General features: G+C 45.1%; 1 protein-coding gene across 1 annotated transcript in view; it reads left to right on the top strand.

The window, feature by feature from the left end:
* KCNJ6 (potassium inwardly rectifying channel subfamily J member 6) overlaps positions 1–25477 on the top strand; it is a 297639-nt gene that overhangs the window by 179982 nt on the left and 92180 nt on the right. The window contains exon 3 of the mRNA XM_012445505.2: positions 23625–24545. Within this exon, the coding sequence (XP_012300928.1) occupies positions 23625–24545 (921 nt within the window). The remainder of the gene's footprint in view (positions 1–23624; positions 24546–25477) is intronic.

Raw genomic sequence — 25477 nt, 5'->3', positions numbered from 1 at the left:
ATTCTGTTTTATTGATGCGGGAATTAGTATAATCACTGAAATACATCCAGAGGGTGCAGCCTTTATAGGAAAAGGGGAAGTCAGCATTAATTTGTTCAGAATGCTAACACCTAACTGCAAGTGCAGAGTTAAGCAACAGGACGCCTAGAGATTGTGCATTAAAGGTGAAGTCAAGAGGGAAAATGATGCAGAGAAATAACAGTTTTCTTGTAAAGTTAAACATACCTTGTTAGAGCAGGGAAAATACCCTTGAACGCTTGCTTGCCAGCCCACCGCCCCGCTTCCCACCCCCCGCTTTCTTGCTGGTCCCAGGTGGAGCTACCTAACAGGTGTTGAGTTGTGGGGATCAGTTTGTTCTTAACCCTCAATTATGTGGTCACTGCTCTGGATGAATTACTTGGGACCCTTTTTTCTCCTTCAAAACCCAGTTTCTGTCATCCCCAGGAGAGGGACAGCAGAGAAAATGAAATTCAATTTTCCACTTGCTAGAATTCTTAACAGAAACGGGTTTGTGGCAAGTGGGTTGGAACATCTGTCTAAAATTGGAACTCCGGCTAATGTGAGGGTTTGGATTGACTATTCTTTCCTCCATCGTGAGAACCCATGACGTGGTAGAATCAAAGCAAATCCAAATCGGTCTTGCCCCAGAAAATTGACGAGGAAACGTCCTGCCCATCAGTCATGCAGAGACTAGTTCTTCTGAAATAGCTTCCCCGTTCCTCACTCTAAAGCTCACCAGACCCTTTTTAGAAGATCTGGCTTTCCGAAATTCTAGAATCTGAGACAGGGTGTCTTGTGTCTCAACTTGAGCAGGAAAACCAAGCAGTCACTTGCTTGCTTCTTTCTGCCCCTCCTCAAGACTGAAAAGTCTGATCCAATTTATGGATTCTCCAGGATAGATGACCACAGCCCACTGGAAGGACTGGAACAACCGTCACATTCTGAGCAGTGGGTATCAGTCTGGCCAGCCCCACGCACCCTGCTGTGCCTGACATTGTGCCCTGTTAGACAGGGAGGGGCCGGTCTTCTCTGTGAGGACAATGCTTTGACCTTCATTCTATTTCTTCCCAAACCCTGGGAGATCTTGTTCTTGCTTTCCCTCCAGAATGGCCCATTGCTTCATTTCTACTGGTTGCTTGCCCTCCCTCATTTGGAAAACAAGGTCTTGCTATCCTCAGCTGCTCTGTCATCTCCCTTCCTCACCTGCAGATGAATGTGTCTTGAAGCTTCAGCCATCATCACCTCTGCCCCCGCAGTCTAACTTCCATCCTGACCACCCTATTCAGAATCTCCGAGAGTTTCCTTTCCTGCTAGGAAGGAGTACAGGAAAGGAAACTCCCCATCCTGTACTCTTCATATCAGCAGAGCCCCCTCATCCCCACTAACTCCTCCTCCCTCTCACTGCCTGCACCCTCTCCTCCTGAGCACTATCTGTGGATGCTTCCTGGAGTATCTAGTGGTCTCATTTCTTGTCTGTCATTCTACACTCTCATCCTCTGAGACAGCCCATCTATCTGCTCAACACCCTTGGGTGTTTCATGCTTCTGTGCTGTTTGGTTAATAAAGGGTGCCCTAGACTTAGAGCAGACTCCCAGGACCAAACCCAATTCCAGCTGTGTAATCTTGGGCAAGGTAGCCAGCCTCTCTCAAATCAATGATGCTACCTACCACATGCCTTTATTAAGGGGAGGGAATAAAGCTGAAAACAGATGTGAAGCTACAAAGCTCAATTCTGGCACATAGTAGGTGCTCAATATATGTTCATCCGATTCCCTAGCTGCCAGTTCCCCTTCCCAACTTATGATTTTGTAAGACACCAGGATCTTCCCACTTACCAGATTTTAACCTGACATTAAGTCTTAGAACGTCTTTTTTTTTTTCCTATTACTCTATCCCTTCACCTCCATCCTCAGCATCCGCTCTCTAGTGCTGACCATATTCCAAGCACAACCCCCTTAAATCTTTCTCTCCATTATTTCTACTTCTGCTCCACTGGGGTAATTTACTCTATTAACACAGGTGTGGGGCAAGATTCTTTTTTTCTTTTTGAGATGGAGTCTCGCCCGGTCACCAAGGCTGGAGTGCAATGGCGCAATCTCGGCTCACTGCATCCTCTGCCTTCTGGGTTCAAGCGATTCTCCTAACTCAGCCTCCTGAGTAGCTGGGATTACAGACAGCCACCACTACACCCGGCTAATTTTTGTGTTTTTAGTAAGACGGTGTTTCACCATGTTGGCCAGGCTGGTCTCGAACTCCTGACCTCATGATCCACCTGCCATGGTCTCCCAAAGTGCTGAGATTACAGGCATGAGCCACCACACCCAGCCAAGATTCTTCTTGTTGCCACTTTTTCTCACCTGTACACACATGCAGGCACAAACATACATGCACACACACACACACACACACACACACACACACACACGCTTCTCTTGTCTATCTGCAATGGCAGAAAGGAAAGAAGACAATCTTCAGGATGGGATCAGCTTGATGGAGGGTTCAATCTCCCATCTCCACCATGTAGTAGACATGTAAGCTTCAGCAAGTGACTGAGCCCTATGCACCTCCACTGCCTCATCTGTAAGATGAGTCAACACTCCCCCATGGGCTGTCCTGCCCCGCCCAGTACTTGTCACATAATAGGTATTCAGTAAGGGTTGGCTTTTGCCCTTTCACACTTGAGAGCCACAGTCATCTCCCACCATTAGTCCAGTCACTGTTGGCCTCTGTCGCTGATGCACTGGAACATTCTTGGTCTCTTGTCCACCATGTAGAGTGCAACTGCACATGGATAAGGGGCACTATGCAGGTTTTTTGTTACCAAGCAGGCTGTTAGCTTCCAGATGGGTCTGCCCATCTGTTTCTTAGATTATTTCTGGATTTCCCACAGTTTCCAGGACAATGTTGAGCTTATAAAAATAGTGATTATTGTAGTTACAAATTGTGTACCTTCTTCGACCCAGACACTGTCATAATTGCTGTCATTTGTTCAATGGCCACTGTGGACCAGGTGCCATCCTTGCAGGATTTATTTCTTTCTCAGGTCGGTCTTATTATTTTCATTATGCATGGAGGAAACAGACTCTGAGGCAGAAGTGGCCTGAACAAATACATGCAGATTGGAGTTGGGAGAACAGGATTCCAACCCAGGCCCACCAGGTACGATAGCCCAGCACCTTGCCACCAGGCTCCTAGCATGCATTATGTCATTTACTTCTCCCAGCAACCCAGAAATGCAGGCATTTCACCCTATTTTGCATCTGAAGATGTTCAGGCTGCAGGTCCCTTGGCTGGTGGGCAGCAGAGCTGGGATTCCCCAGGACTGGCTGTCTCCGAGCTCCACGCTGGAAGAATCAGGAGCAGTAGCTTTCTTCTTGCTCTCAGAAGGAAACCACCAACTCCACAGTCCTTGGGCAAGAGAACAGCCTGAAGCAGCCACTGCTTCAGATAACACAGAAGGAGGGAAGCTCAGCCTGGAATCCCAAGGTCTGGGAGTTTGCTCCAGCGCTGCCTCCTGGCAAGTCCATTGGCTTTCTTCATATGTTCATAAAAAAAAAAAAAAAAAGGAGGATGAAATAAATGAAATCTGTGGTTTCAGGACTGCTGCAAATTACCAAAGGTGCCCTTTCCTCTGGGGGGACTCAGGCCTGTGAAAGGGCATGTGTCTTGGCAGAGGAAACATAGACTAGGTTTCCACCCTCTTTCTCCCCTCATCTAGGCACCTTTGTTAGTGGACAACCTACATCATTGTACATGATGGTCATGGCAGGTTCCTAATGGTTTTAACTGTCCATGGTCCTGATTCTTGAAATCTCTTTAAAGAAGAATCAGGCACTAGGCACGGTGGCTCATGCCTGTAATGCCAACACTTTGGGAGGTCAAGGTGGGTGCATCGTTTGAGCTCAGGAGTTCACAACCAGCCTGAGCATCATGGCAAGACACTGTCTCTACAAAAAGTACAAAAATGAGCTGGCCATGGTGGCACGTGCCTATAGTCTCAGCTACTTGGGGGGCTGAGGTGAGAGGATTGCTTGGGCCCAGAAGGTTGAGGCTGCAGTGAGCCATGATCGCACCACTGCACTCCAGCCTGGGTGACAGAGTGAGATCCTGTCACAAAAAAAAAAAGAAGAATCAGGATATTGAATGTCTGTCTCCTTTATCTAGCCCAGAGTGACCTGGCGCTTATCTCCTTTAAGCAATGAAATTGCACATTTTACCCAGCCATATGCCATGAGCAGCCAGCATCAATGCTTTGACCTTGCAGTGGGTACCAGACACTCTAAATTTAAATTCACATCATGGGGCCCCCAAGCGAAAATGTTAATAGGACCCTTTGCCTTTTGGTAGCTGTCACCAGGTCCTTGTGGGATGTAGGATCTGCTCTACCACACACACCTATGACTTCAAACTTTCTGGTCTGTCTGGACTTCTGATTAGAATAGTCTCCCCTAGTCACAACAGCTCAAGGCACACAGCAAATCAAAACCACCTCACCTTCATACGACACCGCGGACACAAATGACAAGTGTTATCACCAGTCGCTGACGGGCAAGACTTCGGACAAGGACTTATGCCAAAGGATAAGCATCAGGGCAAGAGACCAGAGGGAAACTATTGATTTTGAACTTCTGGTACCACTTGTAACTACAGCTCTGCATTCTCTCTCGCATGTCTCTAGGTCGTAAAATAGAAGTATCTCTCCATACGCTCTTCTCTACATCTGCTTTACAGTTCAAAACAGTATATATATGTATATACACATACATACCCAGAGGCATCGCTAACTAGTAACTGATTATAAATCCAAGATTGCAGGAATCGATATGATGGCAAAACCCCACCACTCCTCAGTCTGGAGCAATAGCATCATAGCTCTTTGTAAACTTCCTGCAGTAAGACAAGAATGCAGTCACGAGCTGATCTCTCATTTTAAATATATGTGTCCTTTTCCTTTTTAAACACAATCTCCTTTTCATTGTGGTAAAATATATCTAACATAAAATTTATCATTTTAACAATTCTTAGAGTGTACACTTCAATGATACATTCAAGTTGCGAAATCACCACCATCCATTTCCAGAACTCTGCATCTTCCCAAACAGAAACTGTTCCCATTACACGCTAACTCCTCATTCCCCCTGCTCCAGCCCCTGGCAATCACCATTCTGCTTTGTCTTTATGAATGTGGCTATTCTAGGGACCTCATATGAGTGAAATCATATAGTATTTGTCCTTTTGTGTCTCGCTTATTTCCCTGAGCATAATGTCCTCAAGCTTCACCCATGTTGGAGCATGTTTTAGAATTTTCTTCCTTTTCCAGGCTGAATAATACTCCACTATGTGGACAGAACACGTTTTGTTGATACATTTGTCTGTTGATGGACACTTGGGTTGCTACTACCTTTCGGCCACTGTGAATAATGCTGCTGTGAATATGGATGTACAAATAGCCATTTACATATGCCTTTCTTGACCAGTCAAGATGCAGAAAGCTTTGCTTAATCTGTGATTATGCTGAGTTCAGTTTTTTGTTGTTGCTGTTGCTAGATGCAGATTCAATTCAATGAATCAATTGAAATAGGGTATTCTTGAAATTTACGCTCAAAAATGAGCCAGTTTGAGGCTTGTGACACAAACCCTAAGAAAACTGTCTCCAAGCTTCTGTTCCTCCCCCATCTTTCTCCCTTTTTCCCATATCTTCCCCACCTCTCTGGGATGAAGTTCATCACTTTTTCTGTTTGAACCTGCCCCCTACCAGTGGTCTCAGCAGCATTTTGTCTTGACTCCTATTCTGTCAAACACCTGACTCCACCAGCTATCCCTCTTCCTTACAACATCAACCTAAACCCCTTTGACTCCTTCTCAACATGTATTCAAACCCCCCCCGTTCATATACACACCCATGACACATGTGCACACATGCACACACACGAACACATACACACACGTGAGTCCTCACTCCATCCAGCTCCCCTCCAGCTCTCTCTGCCTTTAAATACTTCATCTACACTCACCATCCCTCACTCCCTCACAGGTAAGCCACTCCTTAACCCACTGCAATCTGCCTTAGACCCCACCACTCCACCACCACCACCATCACCAAAGTCACCCCTGGTATTAGTTTCCTGGGGCTGCCATAATGAATACTATGACCTGGGCAGCTTAAGACAAGAGAGACTTATTCTCTCATAATTCTAGAGGTCAGAGTCCAGATTTGTGCTGTCAACAAGCCACTTTCCCTCCAAAAGCTCAAAGGGAGAATCTTTCCTTGCCTCTTCCAGCTTCTGTTGACTCCAGGTGTGCCTTGGCTTGAGATCGCATCCCTCCAGTCTCTGCCCTTGTCTTCACCTGGCTTCTTCTCTATGCCTCTGTGAATCCTGCTCTGTCTTATGAGGACATCTAATTGGACTTAGGGCCCACCTTAATTCAATATGATCATATCTTGATCCCTACTTTATTTATATCTGCAAAGACCCTATTTCCAAATAAAGTCAATTCTGAGGTTTGGGGTAGATAGGCACTTTGGAGGGGAACTCTCAACCCACAACACTAGTGAATCCCTATTGCCAAGTCCAATGGACAGCTCCCAGTAGCTCTATGCAGCATTTGTTTTGGTTATTCAAAATAGAAACAGATGTATGTTTCCTACTGATTCTTTAGATGATAGAAGCACATTAGGGGAAATTTTAAAATAGAAAAATTAAAAGAGAAAGTAAAGACACCCACAGAAACTTACAACTCAGAGATTAATCAAAATTTATACTTTAGAGAACATTCATTCTTTACACACACACATTTACAAACATACATTACTGTAAGATGGCAATATTTGCAAAGTCAACCATATGTTTCTTATTCTGCTTCTTCTCTTAATGCTGTGGCATGGACAATTTGCCAGGTCAACAAACATACACCCACTCATTCAATAAATAGGTGCTGTGGCCCTACTCCGTGTACCATGTGCTTTTCCCAGGCCTGAAATCTATCAGTGAATAAAACAGAAACAGATCCCTGCAGTCCTGGAATTTACCTTCTGACAAGAGCCAACAGACAATTAAAAATGAACACAATGAATAACATCTACCATATTGGAAGGTGAAAAACACAACAGAAAAAGAAAACAGTACAGCAAGGAAGGGTGTCCATGAGAACTGGGAGGTAGTGGATGAGGTTTTAAATGTAAGCCTGCCCAGTGCAGTGGCTCACACCTGTAATCCCAGCACTTTGGGAGGCCAAGGCGGTGGACCACCTGAGGTCAGGAGTTCAAGACCAGCCTGGCCAACAAGGTGAAACCCTGTCTCTACTAAAAATACAAATATTAGCCAGGCATCGTGGTGGGCGCCTGTAGTCCCAGCTACTTGGGAGGCTGAGGCAGGAGAATCACTTGAACCCAGGAGGCAGAGATTGCAGTGAGCCGAGATCATACCATTGCACTCCAGCCTGGGTGACTGGAAATAGTGAAACTCCACCTCAAAAATAATTTTTTTAAAAAATCAATAAATGTAAGCCTCATTGAGAAGATAATCTTTGCAAAGAGCTAAGATCCCAAAATGTTGAAAAATAATTTTTAATGCCTGCATAGTATTCCATTGATTATATCTGCAGCAGTATGTTTAAACCAATGCACTGGTGATCGACATTTGGGTTGTTTTTGATTTTTCACTATTAGAAAAGAGGCTGCACTTCATCCCCTGCAGACAATTCATGAACGTTTGTGATGTTAATTCCTTAGAATAAATGACCCTGAATCATCAGTCTGTGTTGTCTGTTCATTTTTTTTTTCTTTTTTGAGACAGAGTCTCACTCTGTTGCCCAGGCTGGAGTGCAGTGGCGCAATCTCGGCTCACTGCAACCTCCTGACCTCATGATCCATCCACCTTGGCCTCCCAAAGTGCTGGGATTACAGGTGTAAGCCACCACGCCCGACTGTGTATGTTCATTTCTGGGATTACAGGCGTGAGCCACCGCGCCCGGCTGAAACTCCTGACCTCATGATCCACCCACCTTGGCCTCCCAAAGTGCTGGGATTACAGGTGTAAGCCACCACGCCCGACTGTGTATGTTCATTTCTGGGATTACAGGCGTGAGCCACCGCGCCCGGCTGTGTATGTTCATTTCTGGGATTACAGGCGTGAGCCACCGCGCCTGACTGTGTATGTTCATTTCTGGGATTACAGGCGTGAGCCACCGCGCCTGACTGTGTATGTTCATTTCTGGGATTACAGGCGTGAGCCACCGCGCCCGGCTGTGTATGTTCATTTCTGGGATTACAGGCGTGAGCCACCGCGCCCGGCTGTGTATGTTCATTTCTGGGATTACAGGCGTGAGCCACCGCGCCTGACTGTGTATGTTCATTTCTGGGATTACAGGCGTGAGCCACCGCGCCTGACTGTGTATGTTCATTTCTGGGATTACAGGCGTGAGCCACCGCGCCCGGCTGTGTATGTTCATTTCTAAACTGTGATACTTGCTCTTACTCTACCTTCCGGAAAGACTGTGCTATTAAACATAATACATACAAGTATGAAATTACACTTCCTCCCCCAACACACACCTTTCACACACTCATTTGTCATTTATTTTAAATTTTGCCAGTCTTAGGGTAACAAAGGTTACCTTATTTGTATTGCTTTCCTTTGCCATGGATGATCAGTCTTTTTATATGTTTTCTAGCTTTTTTTTTTTTTTTTTTTTGAGGCAGAGTCTCACTCTATTGGCCAGGCTGAAGTGCAGTGGTGTGATCTCAGCTCACTACAACCTCCACCTCCCAGATTCAAGCGATTCTCCTGCTTCAGCCTCCTGAGTAGCTGGCACACACTATCACACCCAGCTAATTTTTGTATTTTTAGTAGAGATGGGGTTTCACCATGTTGGCCAGGCTGGTCTCGAACTCCTGACTACATGATCCGTACTTCTTCTCCCAGAAACTCCTCTTTTATTTCCTGTGACCATTTTTTGTCTGCTGGAGTATTTATTGCTTTTGTAAATTGGGAATATATATGTGTTGTGTTGTAAATATTTTTCCTGTTTTTTAATAGACATTTACAATGTTTACATTGTCAAAAATGTTATTTTTAAATAGTTTCCGGATTTCTATCACGGTTTTAAAAAAGACCTGCCCAAATCTTAGAATTTTTTTAAATACATCTTATATTTCTGTAGTTTTATTTTTTGCCTTTAAATTCTTGATCTATTTAGAATTTAGTCTAATAAAAGGAAAAAGGATGAGACTCATCATTTTATTTTTCCAGGAGGGCAATCGGTTGTCCCACAGCCTGCAGTGAATAATGCCCTTGAGAAATGCTCCCTCTGCATCTGCTCCAGCTCCAGGTCACCCTCAGCTCTAGCCCCACACACCTGGTTGCCTACAGGAGAGCTCACCTGGATGTCTGCAGATAGTTTAAGCTGAACATGCGCAAACGAACACCATCCTCTTCCACCCAAATCCATTCTTCCTTGTCTTGACCACCCTACTACACCTCCCACCACCACCATTGGGTCATTCTCCTGCCCACTCCCCTTCACACTCACTAGTCTCTCACTTAAATCAGTTCCTCTTTTTACTGAGCTCCAAATCCACTGCCATCTCTTCCTTCCCATGGCTGCCTCCTTATTTCAACACCTGGTCATTTCTTCTTCCCATGGCCACCCCTCAACAACCGACTGCCCAGTGAGCCAAAGCCAGACTGCAGACGCTTCCTGTGCTGCCCATGAGCTAAAAGCTAACGATAGTTGTAAGGGCTGTAGAATGTTTGTTTTTTTTTTTGATATGCAACAGAGACCTGTGTTGCCTGAAAGCAACACACTGACTAAGCAAAAATATTTACTATCTGGCTTTTTACAGAATGCTTGCCAACCCTTGCATCTAATCTATACTCCACACCACTGCTCTTCAGAGACATCTTTCTAAAACACACAAAATACTCGCTCACATCACTCCCCAGTTTAAAACCGATCTTGTTAGTCTAGCACAGAGGACTTCAGGGCCCGCCCAGCCTGGACTTCATCCACCTCTCTTTTCTCATTCCCCTTCATTTCCTCCGGGTACGTCACATACCAGCAGCACTGAATCTGTGCCACTCCCAACCAAAGCTGTTTCATGCCTTTAAAGACTTTTACACAGGCTGTTCTTGCTTTTCTTTTTTTATTTGTTTTTTATCATTTCAATTTTTATTTTAGATTCAAGGAGTACATGTGCAGGATCGTTACACGGGTATATTGCTTGATGCTGAGATTCGGCGTATGACATCCTGTCACGCATTTAGTGAACATAGTATCAATCGTTTTTGCCCACCCCTCCCTCTTCCCTCTAGTAGTCCCCAGTGTCTACCATTGTCATCTTTACATCCATGAGTCCTTGGTGTTTAGCTGCCACTCATAAGTGAGAACATATAGTATTTGGTTTTCTGTTCCTGCATTAATTCACTTGGGATAATGGCCTCCACCTACATCCACGTCGCTGCAAAGGATGTGATTTCATTCTTTTCATGGCTGTGTAGTATTCCCCGGTGTATTGTACCACATTTGCTTTATCAAGTCCACCAATGATGGGCACCTAGGTTGATTCCATGTCTTTACTATTTGTGAATAATGCTGTGATGAACATACAAATGTGTGTATATTCTTGGCAGAAGGATTCATTTTCCTTTGGGAACATACTCAGTAATGGGATTCCTGGGTCAAATGGTAACTCTGAATTCTTCTATGAGAAATCTCCAAACTGCTTTCCACAGTGGCTAAACTAATTTACATTTCCACCAACATTATTTAAGTGTCCCTTTTCTCTGCAGCCTCGTGAGCATCTATTGTTTTTTAACTTTTTAATCATAGCCTTTCTGACTGGTGGTGTGAAATGGTATCTCACTGCTGCTTTGATTTGCATGTCTCTGATGATCATGATGTTGAACACTTTTTCATATGTTCATTGGCCACTTGTATGTCTTCTTTTGAGAAGTGTGTTAATGTCTGTTGCCCACTTTTTAATGGGGTTGTTTTTTGCTTGTTGAATTAGGTTCCTTATAGATTTTGGATATTAGATCTTTGTCAGATGTAGTTTGCAAATATTATCTCCCATTACCTAGGTTGTCTCTTTACTCTGTTGATAGTTTATTTTGCTGTACAGAGGCTCATTAGTTTAATTAGGGCCTGCTTGTCAACTTTTGATTTGTTGCAATTGTTTTTGAGGACGTAGTCATAAATTCTTTCCCAAGGCTGATGTCCCGAATGGTGTTTCCTGGGTTTCTTTCTAGCATTCTTATAGTTTGAGGTCTTACATTTAAATCTTTAATCTGTATTGAGTTAATTTTTGTATATGGTGAAAGGTAGGGATCCAATTTAATTCTTCTGCACATGGCTAGCCAGCTATCCTAGTACCATTATTAAGTAGAAAGTCCTTTCCCCACTACTTATTTTTGTCAACTTTGTGAAAGATCAGACTGCTGTAGGCATATGGCTGTATTGCTGAGTTCTCTGTAATGTTCCATTGGTCTATGTGTCTATTTTTGTACCCATACCATGCTGTTTTTTGTTTTTTTTTAATTGCATTTTAGGTTTTGGGGTACATGTGAATAACATGCAAGGTTGTTGCATAGGTGCACACGTGGCAGTATGATTTGCTGCCTCCCTCCCCTTCACCTATATCTGGCATTTCTCCCCATGCTATCCCTCCCCAACTCCCCACACCCCCACTATCCCCCCTCCCCCCCAACAGACCCCCGTGTATAGTGCTCCCCTCCCTGTGTCCATGTGTTCTCCTTGTTCAACACCCGCCTATGAGTGAGAACATGTGGTGTTTGATTTTCTGTTCTTGTGTCAGTTTGCTGAGAATGATGTTTTCCAGGTTCATCCATGTCCCTACGAAGGATGTGAACTCCTCCTTTTTAATGGCTGCATAATATTCCATGGTGTATATGTGCCACATTTTCCCTGTCCAGTCTATCATCGATGGGCATTTGGGTTGGTTCCAGGTCTTTGCTATTGTAAACTGTGCTGCAATGAACATTCGTGTGCATGTGTCCTTATAGTAGAACGATTTATAATCCTTTGGATATATGCCCAGTAATGGGATTGCTGGGTCAAATGGAATTTCTATTTCTAGGTCCTTGAGGAATCGCCACACTGTTTTCCACAGTGGTTGCTGTTTTGATTACTGTGGCCTTACAATATAGTTTGAAGTCAGATAATGTGATGCCTCCAGCTTTGTACTACTTTTTGCTTAGGATAGCTTTAGCTATTGAGGTTCTTTTTTGGTTCCATATAAATTTTAGAGTAGTTTTTATAAATCTGTGAAAAATGACATTGGTAGTTTGATAGGAATAGCATTGAATCTGTAGATTGCTTTGGGCAATATGGCCATTTTAGTGATATTGATTCTTATAGTCCATGAGCATGGGATGTTTTTCCATTGGTTTGTGTCATCTCTGATTTTTTTTCAGAAGTGGTCTGTAGTTCTTATAGAGATCATTCATATCCTTAGTTAGAAGTATTCCTAGGTGTTTTATTTTTGTGCCGCTATCATAAGTGGGATTTTATTCTTGATTCAGCTCTCAGCTTGAATGTTATTTGTGTATAGAAATGACACTGATTTTTGTACATTGATTTTTGCATCCTGAAACTCTACTGAAGTTGTTTATCAGTTCCAGTAGCCTTTTGGCAGAGTCTTTAGGATTATTTAGGTATGGAATCATTTCATCAGCAAAGAGAGATTGGTTGACTACTTCTTTTCCTATTTGGATGTCTTTTATTTCTTTCTCTTACCTGATTGCTCTGGCTCAGACTTTCTGTTCTTGCTTTTCAAATGCCCCCACTATCCCAATCTTCATCCATCAGGAACCAAGCACATACTCACCATTACCTTGAGCAAACCCATTCTGCTCTACACCCAAGACAAATTTAAGTGTAATCTTGTTGATACCCTTCCCAGTGCCCCTTTCTCTGATCTCTGTTTTCACATTGTGTTTTAACTTGTGGCTGACTTCCAACCAGAGGAAATCTATTACCAATGGGGCCCTTTTGGTAATTAGTAATAGATTTCACATGACAAGAGGTCTTACATTTTGAATCATCCTCTCTACTGAAGAGTGCTAGAACACTACAGTTGTAGCACTGTTACAACATTATTTCAATTCAGGAGATGAGTAGAGAGGAAAAAGAAAAGTAAAATCAAAGAAAAGTGAGCCATATCTGATGGATCATCTAGGGACTCTCAATAGCACAAAAACTATTTGAGTAAGTCATTTTTTTAAATTGTGGTTGTAAGGTTTGTTCTCACCGAGTTTAAGAAGAAGAAGAAACTGAGGCCAGCACAAGAAGATTCAATGCGAAGGGTTTATTCAGGCTCCCGGGTGAGGTTCTGTGGTCCAACGGGAGGGGCCAGAGAAGTCGCATGGACTCCTCTCAGACATGGGTTTTTATAGGGAGTGAAATAGCTCGATTGGTTTGGAAGAGCAGGGTGTGGGCAAAGTAGGACTACTATTGGGTATGGTTACAGGACTTTGTTTGCATACAGGACTTGGCTGCTATTGGCTAGTAAAGCTCGACTGCTATTGGCTATTAAAACTCAACTGCTATTGGTCAGTAAGACTTGCCTGCTATTGGCTAGCAAGAGGCTAGGGTTACAAGACCTCATTTGCATACTGGGCTCTTAAAGGGAAGACCAGGCTGTGTGAGCAGGGGAGAAGCGAACATGTCCAGGCATGTCTGAGCATGCCCAAGCTTGCCCAAGTTTGTCCAGGCTTTCGGAGCAAAAGGGGCAGGTAGGGGTGTGCGTCCGAGCTCCCGGTGAGGCAACCAGCCTTACATTCCGACCTTTTGATGATAGATAGAGGGTGCCACTCTTTCTGACTACTTCCTGCTGAATACGGGCAAAGTAAGGGGTACAGGTCAGTTGGCTGGTGCCTCGACTGAGAATCAGATGAAGGGATGAAGCAGCATTTGGTTGACAGCTACTCGTCCAGTTTCTTGCATACGGGCTTGTAGGAATCTAAGAAAAGGGGCCATTAGTAACAGTAAACAGATTATGATGATATGAGTGATGATAGGAGTCAGCCAGGTAAGCATGGGATGCCACCAGCTTAGGGATAAGACTCCTGTATCTTGCTTTTTTCAAAAGTTTTCCTGGAGGTGGTGGTGAGTGTTGATGTTCTCCTCTACTAGACCTGATTCATTGATGTAATAGCAGCATTCTTTCTGAAGAAACATACAGGTACCTCCTTTTTCCACCGTTAATAGGTCAAGGGCCTGTCGGTTTTGGAGAGTTACCTGGGCTAGTGACATGATTTGTCACTGAAGGGAGGCCAGAGAGGTGGCTGACGCTTCAATGGCCACACGGAGCTTGCTTTCTGATTGAGCAGCCGAAGTAACACTGTAACCCATTGCTCTGCTTCCTATTCCAGCGGCTACTAAAGATGATGCTAAAGAGAGACCAACTACTACTGGGAGGAAGACAGCTTGTTTGTTTAGGCGAACAGGGGGAGGAGGAGGTATAAGAAGGGATAGAAACTCGGCTTGCCCATATACCTTTAGCTGTGGGACTAGAGTAACAGGTACGCAGGGGGAGGGAAGGGAGGCATTTATAACCTTGGTTAGGGTCCCATTACACCAAAAGTATCCTCCCGGAGGTGCATAGTGGGTGGATCTTACTTTTACAGTTATGTTGCAGCTGGAGCTGTCAGTCGTTCCGTAGCAGAAAAAAAAATCTTGGGAGTGTGCCTTGAACAGCGGGATCCCTGTTAGGGTGGTGTCAGGTCCCATAGGTGATTGAGACAGGTTGAACCCAGTCCGGAGGGGAACCGCAGCTAAGGGTGGTTCATTAAGGGAGGCACATAAAAAGAAATCAGTAAAGTTTATAGCTTCAGTTAAACTTAACATATTAATGCCTTGCTGTACCAGCGCTAGCCAAGAGAAAGGTTGGGAGTTACTCCTTGAGGGTCCAAGTTGGTTAGTTAAAATGGCCTCATTCTGTAGGATGGTGTTGCCTAACGAGCTGAGTCGGTCCATTTCCACTGGCACGATATGGATATAGGACCGATATATTAGCCATGTACCACTGGGGTGGCTATTCATAAACCTTGTGTATATTTTACCTGCAGTTCCCTTTTCCCATCGAGCATGCCAAGGATCACGAATAGTAAGGGACACCTTACTTTGATTGTCAATGGAGAGCATTTCAGTTTTTGGGGTCTTGTGTGTGATACAAGATGCGTATGGGCATCCACCAAAGATAGCGTTCCATTTATGACAAAAATTCTTAGTTTGGTTATACAGGAAGCAGAGGCCAAAGTTATTCTGGGAGCTCTTAAGAGTATTGGCCTTGGATTTTGGGAACTCGAATTTTATGGATTTGCAGTCTGCGGGCCGGCAATCTACTTGAGCAATGTATTGGGTTCTAGTGGTGGGGCCTTGTTCCCAGGATTCCTGCAAGTAGAATCGCCAGGCATAGTAGGGACTGGCCTTAAGGGGAGATATTAGAAGCATTGTTAGGAGGATAATTCGAAGGATTCGGAGTTGACAGGCAGGGGCCGCGGGTGAGGCGGAGGCGAGGAAGGGATGGGAACAGGTATTACACCCAACACGGGCAGAAGTATTCCTTTCCCAGCGGGGGTGGCTGAGAAAACCTACAGGCTACAATGATTAATGCAATGATGATAATAAGGAGGAAAACAAAAAGAGACAGGGCTAGGACTGTCTGCCACATGGCAAAATTAGAGGCTACAATAAAGACAGTACCACATATAAGAGTGACGGACAAAGGGTGGGTGCCCCCCAGATGGGAGACCAGTCTGATGCCTTCCCGGCCATGTCCCCGAAGGGATATTTCAGGGGCGTCTTGGCTAAGGTGTACCCGTATAATCCCTGGGCCTGGTCACCCCAGGATGGAAGTCCGAGCAAGACAGCTCTGAGGTGAATCACCGTTATGCCTTATGACGGCCCCGTGGAACCGCAGGTTGAGGCCCACACAAGCCCCGTAGCTGTTAGGCCATGGGACTACACATAAACTCACTCACTCACTCACTCGCTTTGGAATTAGGAAGAGAGAGAAAGATAGAGTTAAAGGTAGAAAGCGGCCGCCATCTTAGGAGCGGGGCATGGCCGCCATCTTAAGGGTGAGGCACAGCTGCCATGTTAGATGAGAGAGAGAAAGAAAGCTAAGAGCGGGAAGCGGCCACCATCTTAAGGGCGAGGTTCGGCCACCATTTTGAGAGGGAGAGAGAAAGAGAGAGAGAGAGAGAGAGACAGAAAGAAAGAAACCAAAAATACAGTTTCTTACTTAACAGGAGCCTTTTATGCCAATGGGCTAGTTTAAAATAAAGGATTTGGTATAAGCCGGGGGCTTTGGCTCTGCCATGAGGCAGGGCTGCTGAACGGGGCTTCTGAGTACCCGCACCTCAGTCACTGATAAGGGTTCAGGAAAGTGGGGACTTTCCCTCAAATTACTAACCCTAAAAACCCCTCACAGGGACAGAACAAGAGTGTAGGGACGTCTCCTCTTACACTCACGTCCTAAGCCGGGGTCACGGACCCATGGCAGGCAGCCGGAGTCCCGGACCCATGGCCGGAGTCCCAGAATCGAGTCCCGGACTCCCAGCAGGAATCCCTGATGCTATAGCAGTTGCTGACAGGGACTCCCCGACTGTGGGGTGGTGGGCAGCAGAAGTCTTACCTTGTGGTGAGACGGCAGCTCCCCGGTCCAGCTTTGTGTGGAGGAGTCAGTTTCCTCCAGGAGGGGCCTTACAACTCCTCCTGGGTTTCGGCACCATTTGTAAGGTTTGTTTTCGCCGAGTTTAAAATGAAGAAACCGAGGCCAGCACAAGAAGATCCAATGCAAAGGGTTTATTCAGGCTCCCGGGTGAGGTTCTGCAGTCCGACAGGAGGGGCCGGAGAAGTCGCATGGACTCCTCTCAGACATGGGTTTTTATAGGGAGTGAAATAGCTCGATTGGTTTGGGAGAGCAGGGTGTGGGCAAAGTAGGACTACTATTGGGTATGGTTACAGGACTTTGTTTGCATACAGGACTCGGCTGCTATTGGATAGTAAAACTTGACTGCTATTGGCTAGTAAAGCTCGACTGCTATTGGCTATTAAAACTCAACTGCTATTGATCAGTAAGACTTGCCTGCTATTGGCTAGCAAGAGGCTAGGGTTACAAGACCTCGTTTGCATACTGGGCTCTTTAAGGGAAGACCAGGCTGTGCGAGCAGGGGAGAAGGGAACATGTCCAGGCATGTCTGAGCATGTCCAAGCTAGCCTGAGCTTGTCCAGGCTTTCAGAGAAAAAGGGGGGGTGTGCATCTGAGCTCCTGGCGAGGCAACCAGACTTACAGTGATAAAATATACATCATATAAAAGTTACCATTTTAACTGTTTTAGGTGTGCAATTTAATGGCATTAAGTTCACTACCAATGTTGCACAGCCATCATCATTATTTCCAGAAGTTTTTGTAGCATCCTGAAGAAATAACTGTCCATTTCCCCCTTCCCTCAGCTCCTGGTCACCTCTATTCTACTTTCCATCTCTATGAATTTGTCTATTCTAAGTTTACATAAGTGGATATGTATTTGTCCTTTTGCATCTGGTTTATTTCATTTAAATAATGTCTTCAAGGTTTATCCATGTCTTAGCATGTATCAGAATCTCCTTCCTTTTTAAGGCTGAGTAATAGTCCATTGTATGTACCTACAAACCACATTTTGTTTAGCCATTCATTTCTTGACATAACAGTTGTATCCACGTTATCACTGCTGTGGATAACACCACTATGAACACTGGTGTGCAAGTATCTGTTTGAGTCCCTGCTTTGAATTCCTTTGGGTTTCCTAGAAGTGCAATTGCTGGATTACATGGTAATTCTATGTTTAACTTTTGAGGGACTAACATACTGTTTTCCATAGCAGCTGCACCGTTTTACACTCCCACAAGTGATATACCAGTGTTCCAGTTTCTCTGCATCCCGCCAACACTTGCTATTTTCTTTTTAAAAAATAATAACCATCTAATAGATGTGAAGTGGTATCTCATTATGGTTTTGACTTGCATTTTTCTAATGACTGGTGATGAAGAATATCTTTTCATTTGCTTATTGGCCGTTTGGATATCTTGGAGATGTCTCTTCAAGTCCTTTGCCCATTTCTGAATGGGTTGTTTATTGGTTAAGGTGTAAGAGTTCTTTATATATTCTGGATCATAATCCCTTATCAGATGTATGCCTAGAAAATGTTTTCTCCCATTCTGGGGGTTCTGGGTGATTTTTGATGAGGAAGAAACCACACTTCTATGTCACTAAGGGCACCGCCCAAACAACTGACATTTGGTTAAACCAAAGAGAAAGATGGCATCTGTCCCTTTCTCCTTAGCTCACTGTGACAACCCCTCCAGCCTCCAGGCCTCCTGGGCACCCTTCTCCTTCAAGGTCCCCTGGGTGGTTACAGGACAGCTGACTCGACGTCTCACTGGGTCCACTCCTCAAGTGGCCTCAAACTTCTTGCATACATTCTCACTTTTCCTTCTAATTCATACACCCAAAAAGGACCCTGTAGGGTTTAGTTATGTTTTTCTTGGATTCAGGTCAAGCAAATGTCTCAGTTTCTAAATTGTCAGCTACATGGGATGGGACACCTTCAGATCAAGTGCTTTATCATTATTTAGCTCTTTGATGAATTTCTTAAATCAGATATCAAAAGAGTGTCTTGATGTGTTGCTTGACAATTTGGTTTTTTAATTACAAAAGTGATATAAATTTATTCTAGAAAATTTGAAAAATGTTTCACAAGAAAATTAAAAGTACCCATAAACCACCCCCACAAAATTACTCTACTATCATTCACATCTGGTGTATTTCCTTCCAATCTTTGACTTTGCACATACATTTGAGATCTGTCCTGTTTTTCTCAACTAGGTTTTCCCTATGACATTAAAAAGTCTCAAGGTACTTTTGTAATGCTTTCTTGGATACCGGAAGTTTCACCTGCAAAATTCATATACAACTTGAAATGTAAGAAACACCTACTATAGTCCAGGGCTACCAGGGCAGCCTTCCCTGCAGCAAGAGCTGTACCTGAAATGCAGCCACACAATCCCCCTGGTTCAGGGACAAGGCTCCGCCCAGCTGTGACTCTGTCGTTTCTTGTTATTTCTTTTCAGATTAAATTTCAACCTGAGGCTATTTTGTACCTTGGCTAGTTCCATGTAAATTGATAATTTTTCCAAAAGAGAAAGGGAAAGAAACAAAAGAGAGAGAGAAGAGGAAAAAAACTGGCCTTCACACAGGCCTGCGTTTACTCTGAGCCAAAATCCTGAAAAGCTCCTCTCAAAGTCAAGTAAATCATCAAAATTCTCAGCACCATTCCTCAGGCCCCTTTGCACATTTGTGCAGCATTTCACGGTTAGCAGAGGGTGTCCCCTCTCCATTATCCCTGGTGGTAAGAAGTTGCTTGTCATCAGCTGTGCGGGAACATGGGAGAAATGTCTGCTCTCCCAACCCCAGCTGCAACTTGCCCTACTGAGCAGCTCAAAACGCTTCTGGAGATTCGATTCAGATCCCCTGCTCAAATTCATACCTGGGATTCTGAGAAAGAAAGGAATGTTGTTACAAAACGTGATCATCGTCTCCTTCTATATTTACCCTGCAACATCTGCATGCATGCCAGTCAGTGCTGAGCTGCCACTCCCTGCTCAGACCTGGACTCGCCCTCTTTCCCTAGCCCAGCTCCCTGTGATGACTCTGGTCACAGCCCTGAGGCTCTGGCCCCTCTTTTGCTCCCACCCACCCCATGCCCCACACCCTCTCCTCCCCTCTGACTGTGCCCTTCCTGGCCCCTCAGGGCTCCTATGTCAGTCTCTCCTCTCCCAGAACTCTCACATTTCCTTGGCTGTTTTGGTTTCTCTCAACTCCATGTCCGTTCCTCCCACCAGCTGCCATGATGCAAGGCCCAGCCTTCCCTCCCCCACCTCCCCATGGATGCACCTGGCCTGCACTCACAGCCTCACCTGTGAGGGACCCACCAAAGCCACCTGCCAAACACATGACCAGGGAGGTTTGTCTTTTTCTCTCTTTTTAAATGTTCATTGATTTTTAAAAGCAATGAAGTAGCATTGCATTACCTTTTTCCCCTAATACCAAACACAAGCATTTAATGAACCGCAGACTAATTCATTACAAACACAAAACCCAAACGCTCATCTTCAACTTTCTTTTCTCTCTCTTTGCTCTTTCCCACAACCGATCCCTCTAACCACTCGTCTATCTGCTTATAGGTGTCATATATTTCTGCCCATAGCATTAGAGATAAGGCCCAATTTGAAAACAGATGGAAAACATATGAGTCAAGCACAATCATTGCTTTTCTTGTTTCTAGACAGATAGCAGCTCTCCACCCATGACTCGGGACCCAGGCTCCTTCAACTCGACTTCATTGTCCCCCACAGAAAGAGCAAGGGCATAAGGAGGGGACACGTCCGCTATTAAGCACAATGGCCAAGGAAGGCACACCCAACTCCAGATGGACCATGACTCAATCACCAAGGCCAACCCTCAATGCAAAGAGGATGGGAAATGTGCTCCAGCCCTGGGGGGATCTGATTTGACAAACCCTCTTCTTCCACTTAAGGACTTAGAAAAACAAGAGCTTAGGGTGGCTTCTCACAGTTGGGCAGCCTTCCAGCAGTCAAGACAGGATATATACCAGGCCTGCTGGGGCCTTCGCAAGGCTCTGAGGACAGGGCCTCCCCAGCCAGGCAGAGTTCGTGCCTAGACACCATTCCATATAAAGTCACATTTAGAAAAAGTAGCTTGAGACTTTTTAATGTCATAGGGAAAACCTGGTTGAGAAAAACAGGATAGATCTCAAACATACTCAGCACAGTATCAGCAGTGAGAGCTTGGAGTTGACCATTCAAGGACAAGAACACCCCACCATGTAGGGGGTGGTGGCAGTGAGCAGGGCACGGCCTCTCCCTCCCTCCACACACCCACCCCACCTCCAGTGAGCAAGAGAGGGTCTCTCCCTCCATCCACACACCCACTCCACCTCCAGTGAGCAGGACAGGCCTCTCCCTCCATCCACACACCCACCCCACCTCCAGTGAGCAGGACAGGCCTCTCCCTCCCTCCACACACCCACCCCACCTCCAATGAGCAAGAGAGGGTCTCTCCCTCCATCCACACACCCACCCCACCTCCAGTGAGCAGGACAGGCCTCTCCCTCCCTCCACACACCCACCCCACCTCCAATGAGCAAGAGAGGGTCTCTCCCTCCATCCACACACCCACTCCACCTCCAGTGAGCAGTACAGGCCTCTCCCTCCATCCACACACCCACCCCACCTCCAATGAGCAAGAGAGGGGTCTCTCCCTCCATCCACACACCCACTCCACCTCCAGTGAGCAGGACAGGGCTCTCCCTCCATCCACACACCCACCCCACCTCCAGTGAGCAGGACAGGCCTGTCCATCCCTCCACACCCCCCTCCCCTCCTCCCACCCTCAGCAGCCTCCCATCAACACCCGTCCTAGTATTCATTTTGAGAATGGAAAAAAAAAAAATTTTTTTCTTACAAATGAAGGAGTTTTGTTATTACCAGTGAAGGACTATTGAGGGTGATCATCTAAAAGTCGACGCTGTCAGACTAAGTAGGCTCTGCAGGACAGATGCTGTCTCTTCCTGTGGTTGAAACACAAAAACAGATCCAAGGGATTTATTTTTAAGGCAACTGATCATCCATGAGCAAGGTTAGCTCATAAGTTAGGTTGTCGACACTCAGATTCCATCTCCAGCTATTTTCTTACTCAGATAAATAGTGGTTTGTTGGCAGATGACATTTCTCCTTTAACCAAGATTAAAACAGAGTGTCCACAAAGGAAACACATGGCAGAGTCAAGGGACACAGAATTTAAGCCTGAGCAAGAAATTTCTTACCAAACTTTTAGAAGATTTCAGTATTATTGGCTGAATAAATAATTTCATACAGTAGTTTGTGTGCTTTTAAACAGCAGAATCGGTTCCAACATTCCCCTGCACTCAGTTTTAGGAGAGCTTTCCTAATGCATTGTTCACTAATGAGTGTACAATGCATTAATCATGAAATCCATAAGAAAGACCATAACCAGACATGATGGCTCGTGCTTGTAATCCCAGCACTTTGGGAGGCAAGGCGGAAGGATGGCTTGAGACCAGGAGTTCAAGACCAGGCTGAGCAACATAGTGAGACCCCTATCTCCATGAAAATAAAAATAGCCGAGCATGGTGGCATGAGCCTGTGCCTCCTGTGCCTACTCAGGCAGGAGGCTGAGGTGGGAGGATCACTTGAACCCAGGAGATCGAGACTGCAGTGAGCTAATGACACAGTGAGACCCTATCTCTAAAAAAAAAAAAAAAAAAATCCAAAAAAAAAGAAAATAACCACAAGCTAAAATTACAGATATTGAATATTGAGGAGGTAGAAACTAAATCAAATATGTAAGCACACAGAAAGAGAACATTTCCCCACCCTTTTTTTATTTACCTCGGCATTGAATCAACCATTAAAGTACAATGCATGCGTACGTACCGACAAAAACCAGAAATGCTTTTTAAACCCTGAGATTTGGCCAATAATTCAAAGAGCTTGTTCAAGATGCTTGCCCTAAATATAAGGGAAGTGACAGGGGAACAATTTATTCCAAAGAAATATTGATTGTGTGTCCTTTGCACACAGGCACACATCACGTACACGGTGTTGTTTAACCTCACAACGACGCTGTGAGTTGGGTATCATGATCATTTTGTAAATGAGGAAGCCAAGGCTCACGAATTTGGATACTGTGTTTGTTAGTTCAGGCTGCCATAATAGAATATCACAGACTGGGTGGCTTAAACAATGGGCATTTATTTTCTCATGCTTCTAGAGGCTGGAGAAATCAAGGCGTCGGCAGGGTTGGTTTCTGGAAGCCCCTTCTTGGCTTGCAGAGGGCCACCTTCTCCCTGCATCTCACATGGCCTTTCCTCTGTTTGTGTGCCCCCCTGGTGTCTCTTCCTCTGCTCATAAGGATACCAGTCCTACTAGATTGGAGCCCCACCCTTATGGCCTCATTTAACCTTTAACTAGCTCCTTGAAGGCCTTATCTCCAAATATAGTCACCTTAGGGGTTGGGGCTCAAGCCCCATATGGATTCGGCGGGGATACAATACAGGCAATAAAAGATATCGAAACATACCATAACTCTTAGTGGGCTCTTGGACCACTAAGCGTTGCTAAGTAGTAGAGCCAAGACTGTCTGAATCCAAAGAGGACTCCATTCAGAGCTTCCTGCCTCTCCCATGCCACAACATCTCAGACAGAGTGGGGAGGCATCCCTCTGTGAGAGCTGACTCAGTAGAACCTGCTGGCAGGGACACAAGTTTGTAGCAATAAGCTCCGTCCTGGTGGGCAGGATGGTGAAGTGCTTACACAAACTAGATCGAAGAGCACAGAAGTCCAAGTCAACTAGAGGCCTATCCAGATGGCGTGGAATAAAAATGGCTTTGTCTACTTTGTTTATAGCTTCACAAATGGTATTTGGCTTCACCAGCCCATACAAAGTGTGCTGTTCCATTGTCCTCAAAGAGCCAGGCTTTCATTCAGCGTTTCTTTTCCTTTCTCCAAACCACCAGCTAACGTCCTGGAGGGCGACTCCATGGATCAGGACGTCGAGAGCCCGGTGGCCATTCACCAGCCAAAGTTGCCTAAGCAGGCCAGGGATGACCTGCCAAGACACATCAGCCGAGACCGGACCAAAAGGAAAATCCAGAGGTACGTGAGGAAAGACGGAAAGTGCAACGTTCATCACGGCAACGTGAGAGAGACCTATCGCTACCTGACCGACATCTTCACCACCTTAGTCGACCTGAAGTGGAGATTCAACCTGTTGATTTTCGTCATGGTTTATACAGTGACCTGGCTCTTTTTTGGAATGATCTGGTGGTTGATTGCATACATCCGGGGAGATATGGACCACATAGAGGACCCCTCATGGACTCCTTGTGTTACCAACCTCAACGGGTTTGTCTCTGCTTTTTTATTCTCAATAGAGACAGAAACCACCATTGGTTATGGCTACCGGGTCATCACGGATAAATGCCCAGAGGGAATTATTCTCCTCTTAATCCAGTCTGTGTTGGGGTCCATTGTCAATGCATTCATGGTGGGATGCATGTTTGTAAAGATCTCTCAACCCAAGAAGAGGGCAGAGACCCTGGTCTTTTCCACCCATGCAGTGATCTCTATGCGGGATGGGAAACTGTGCCTGATGTTCCGGGTAGGGGACCTTAGGAATTCCCACATTGTGGAGGCTTCCATCAGAGCCAAGTTGATCAAATCAAAACAGACCTCGGAGGGGGAGTTCATCCCGTTGAACCAGACAGATATCAACGTAGGGTACTACACAGGGGATGACCGTCTGTTTCTGGTGTCACCGCTGATCATTAGCCACGAAATTAACCAACAGAGTCCTTTCTGGGAGATCTCCAAAGCCCAGCTGCCGAAAGAGGAACTGGAAATTGTGGTCATCCTGGAAGGCATGGTGGAAGCCACAGGTAAGATGTGTTCTATCCTGGGACGGCTGTGGGATAGATGCTCATTTTAAACTGGACCTGGTGTTCTTATCTATTACAAGATCTAGAATACTGAACCTCACTCAATACTGACAACATCCCTTGCTTCATGAAGTAGTATGCCTATGTGTGTAACCTGAAGTTAGACGCCAAGAAGCTTAAGCATTTAGTTTTTAAAAGCCTCTTGGAAAATAAATTAATGAACAATGAAATATCACCATGTAATATATTTTAAGTCTCCAAATATTTACCTAAATTAAAATCTGATCTGTCTCTAAAGCATGTCTTAAATGGCTTTAAAACACGGCTAATTTCAATACTCGAGGTCATTTATGACCAAGTTAGGAGGAGGAAGTTAAGCCTTTCAAAGGAAGCCTGAAAAACTGCTTTAATAAAAGTGCAGTTTCACCCATTCTTTGAGAGTCATTTACAAGGCCGATAGCATTGGTTTTTCTTTTGTGTGAAGGGAGTGCCTAGTATCTCTTCCATTTGACCTGCCAGGCCCCTGGTAAGTATAACGCAGCAGACACAGTAGATAACTCTAACAGAAAAGAAAAAAGTTGAAGATCCGTTCATTCTAATCCCGCTGGCCCTCCTGCTGTTAATGGCTAATCACTGGGGTGTTTTAAGGAAGATGATTTGTTCATGAAATAGAGAAAATGGTCTGTTTTTACTGACGTCTTCACTTATACCTGAAATTTGCACATTACACATCACAACGGCAAAGCAGGTTCTGCCCATATTTGTCTGTTACATCCCCTGAAACAGAGCCATTAGCTATGACTCAAGCTAACCACAATGCCTCACAGGAAAGTATAAACCAGAACCCTAATTCATTAAGGCCTTTATTGTTCTTGGAGGTAGTAATAGTGTCTTTGGTGTGCTTTTTCCTGATACCATCCGCCCTTCTGTGC

This window comes from Aotus nancymaae, unplaced genomic scaffold (genome assembly GCF_030222135.1).
Source record: "Aotus nancymaae isolate 86718 unplaced genomic scaffold, 86718_ANA_hifiasm-v0.15.2.pri h1tg000022l_1, whole genome shotgun sequence".
NCBI classification, from domain to species: Eukaryota; Metazoa; Chordata; class Mammalia; order Primates; family Aotidae; genus Aotus; species Aotus nancymaae.
Note: the sequence above shows the minus strand (reverse complement) of the source record. Positions and strands in the feature narration are given on the sequence as shown.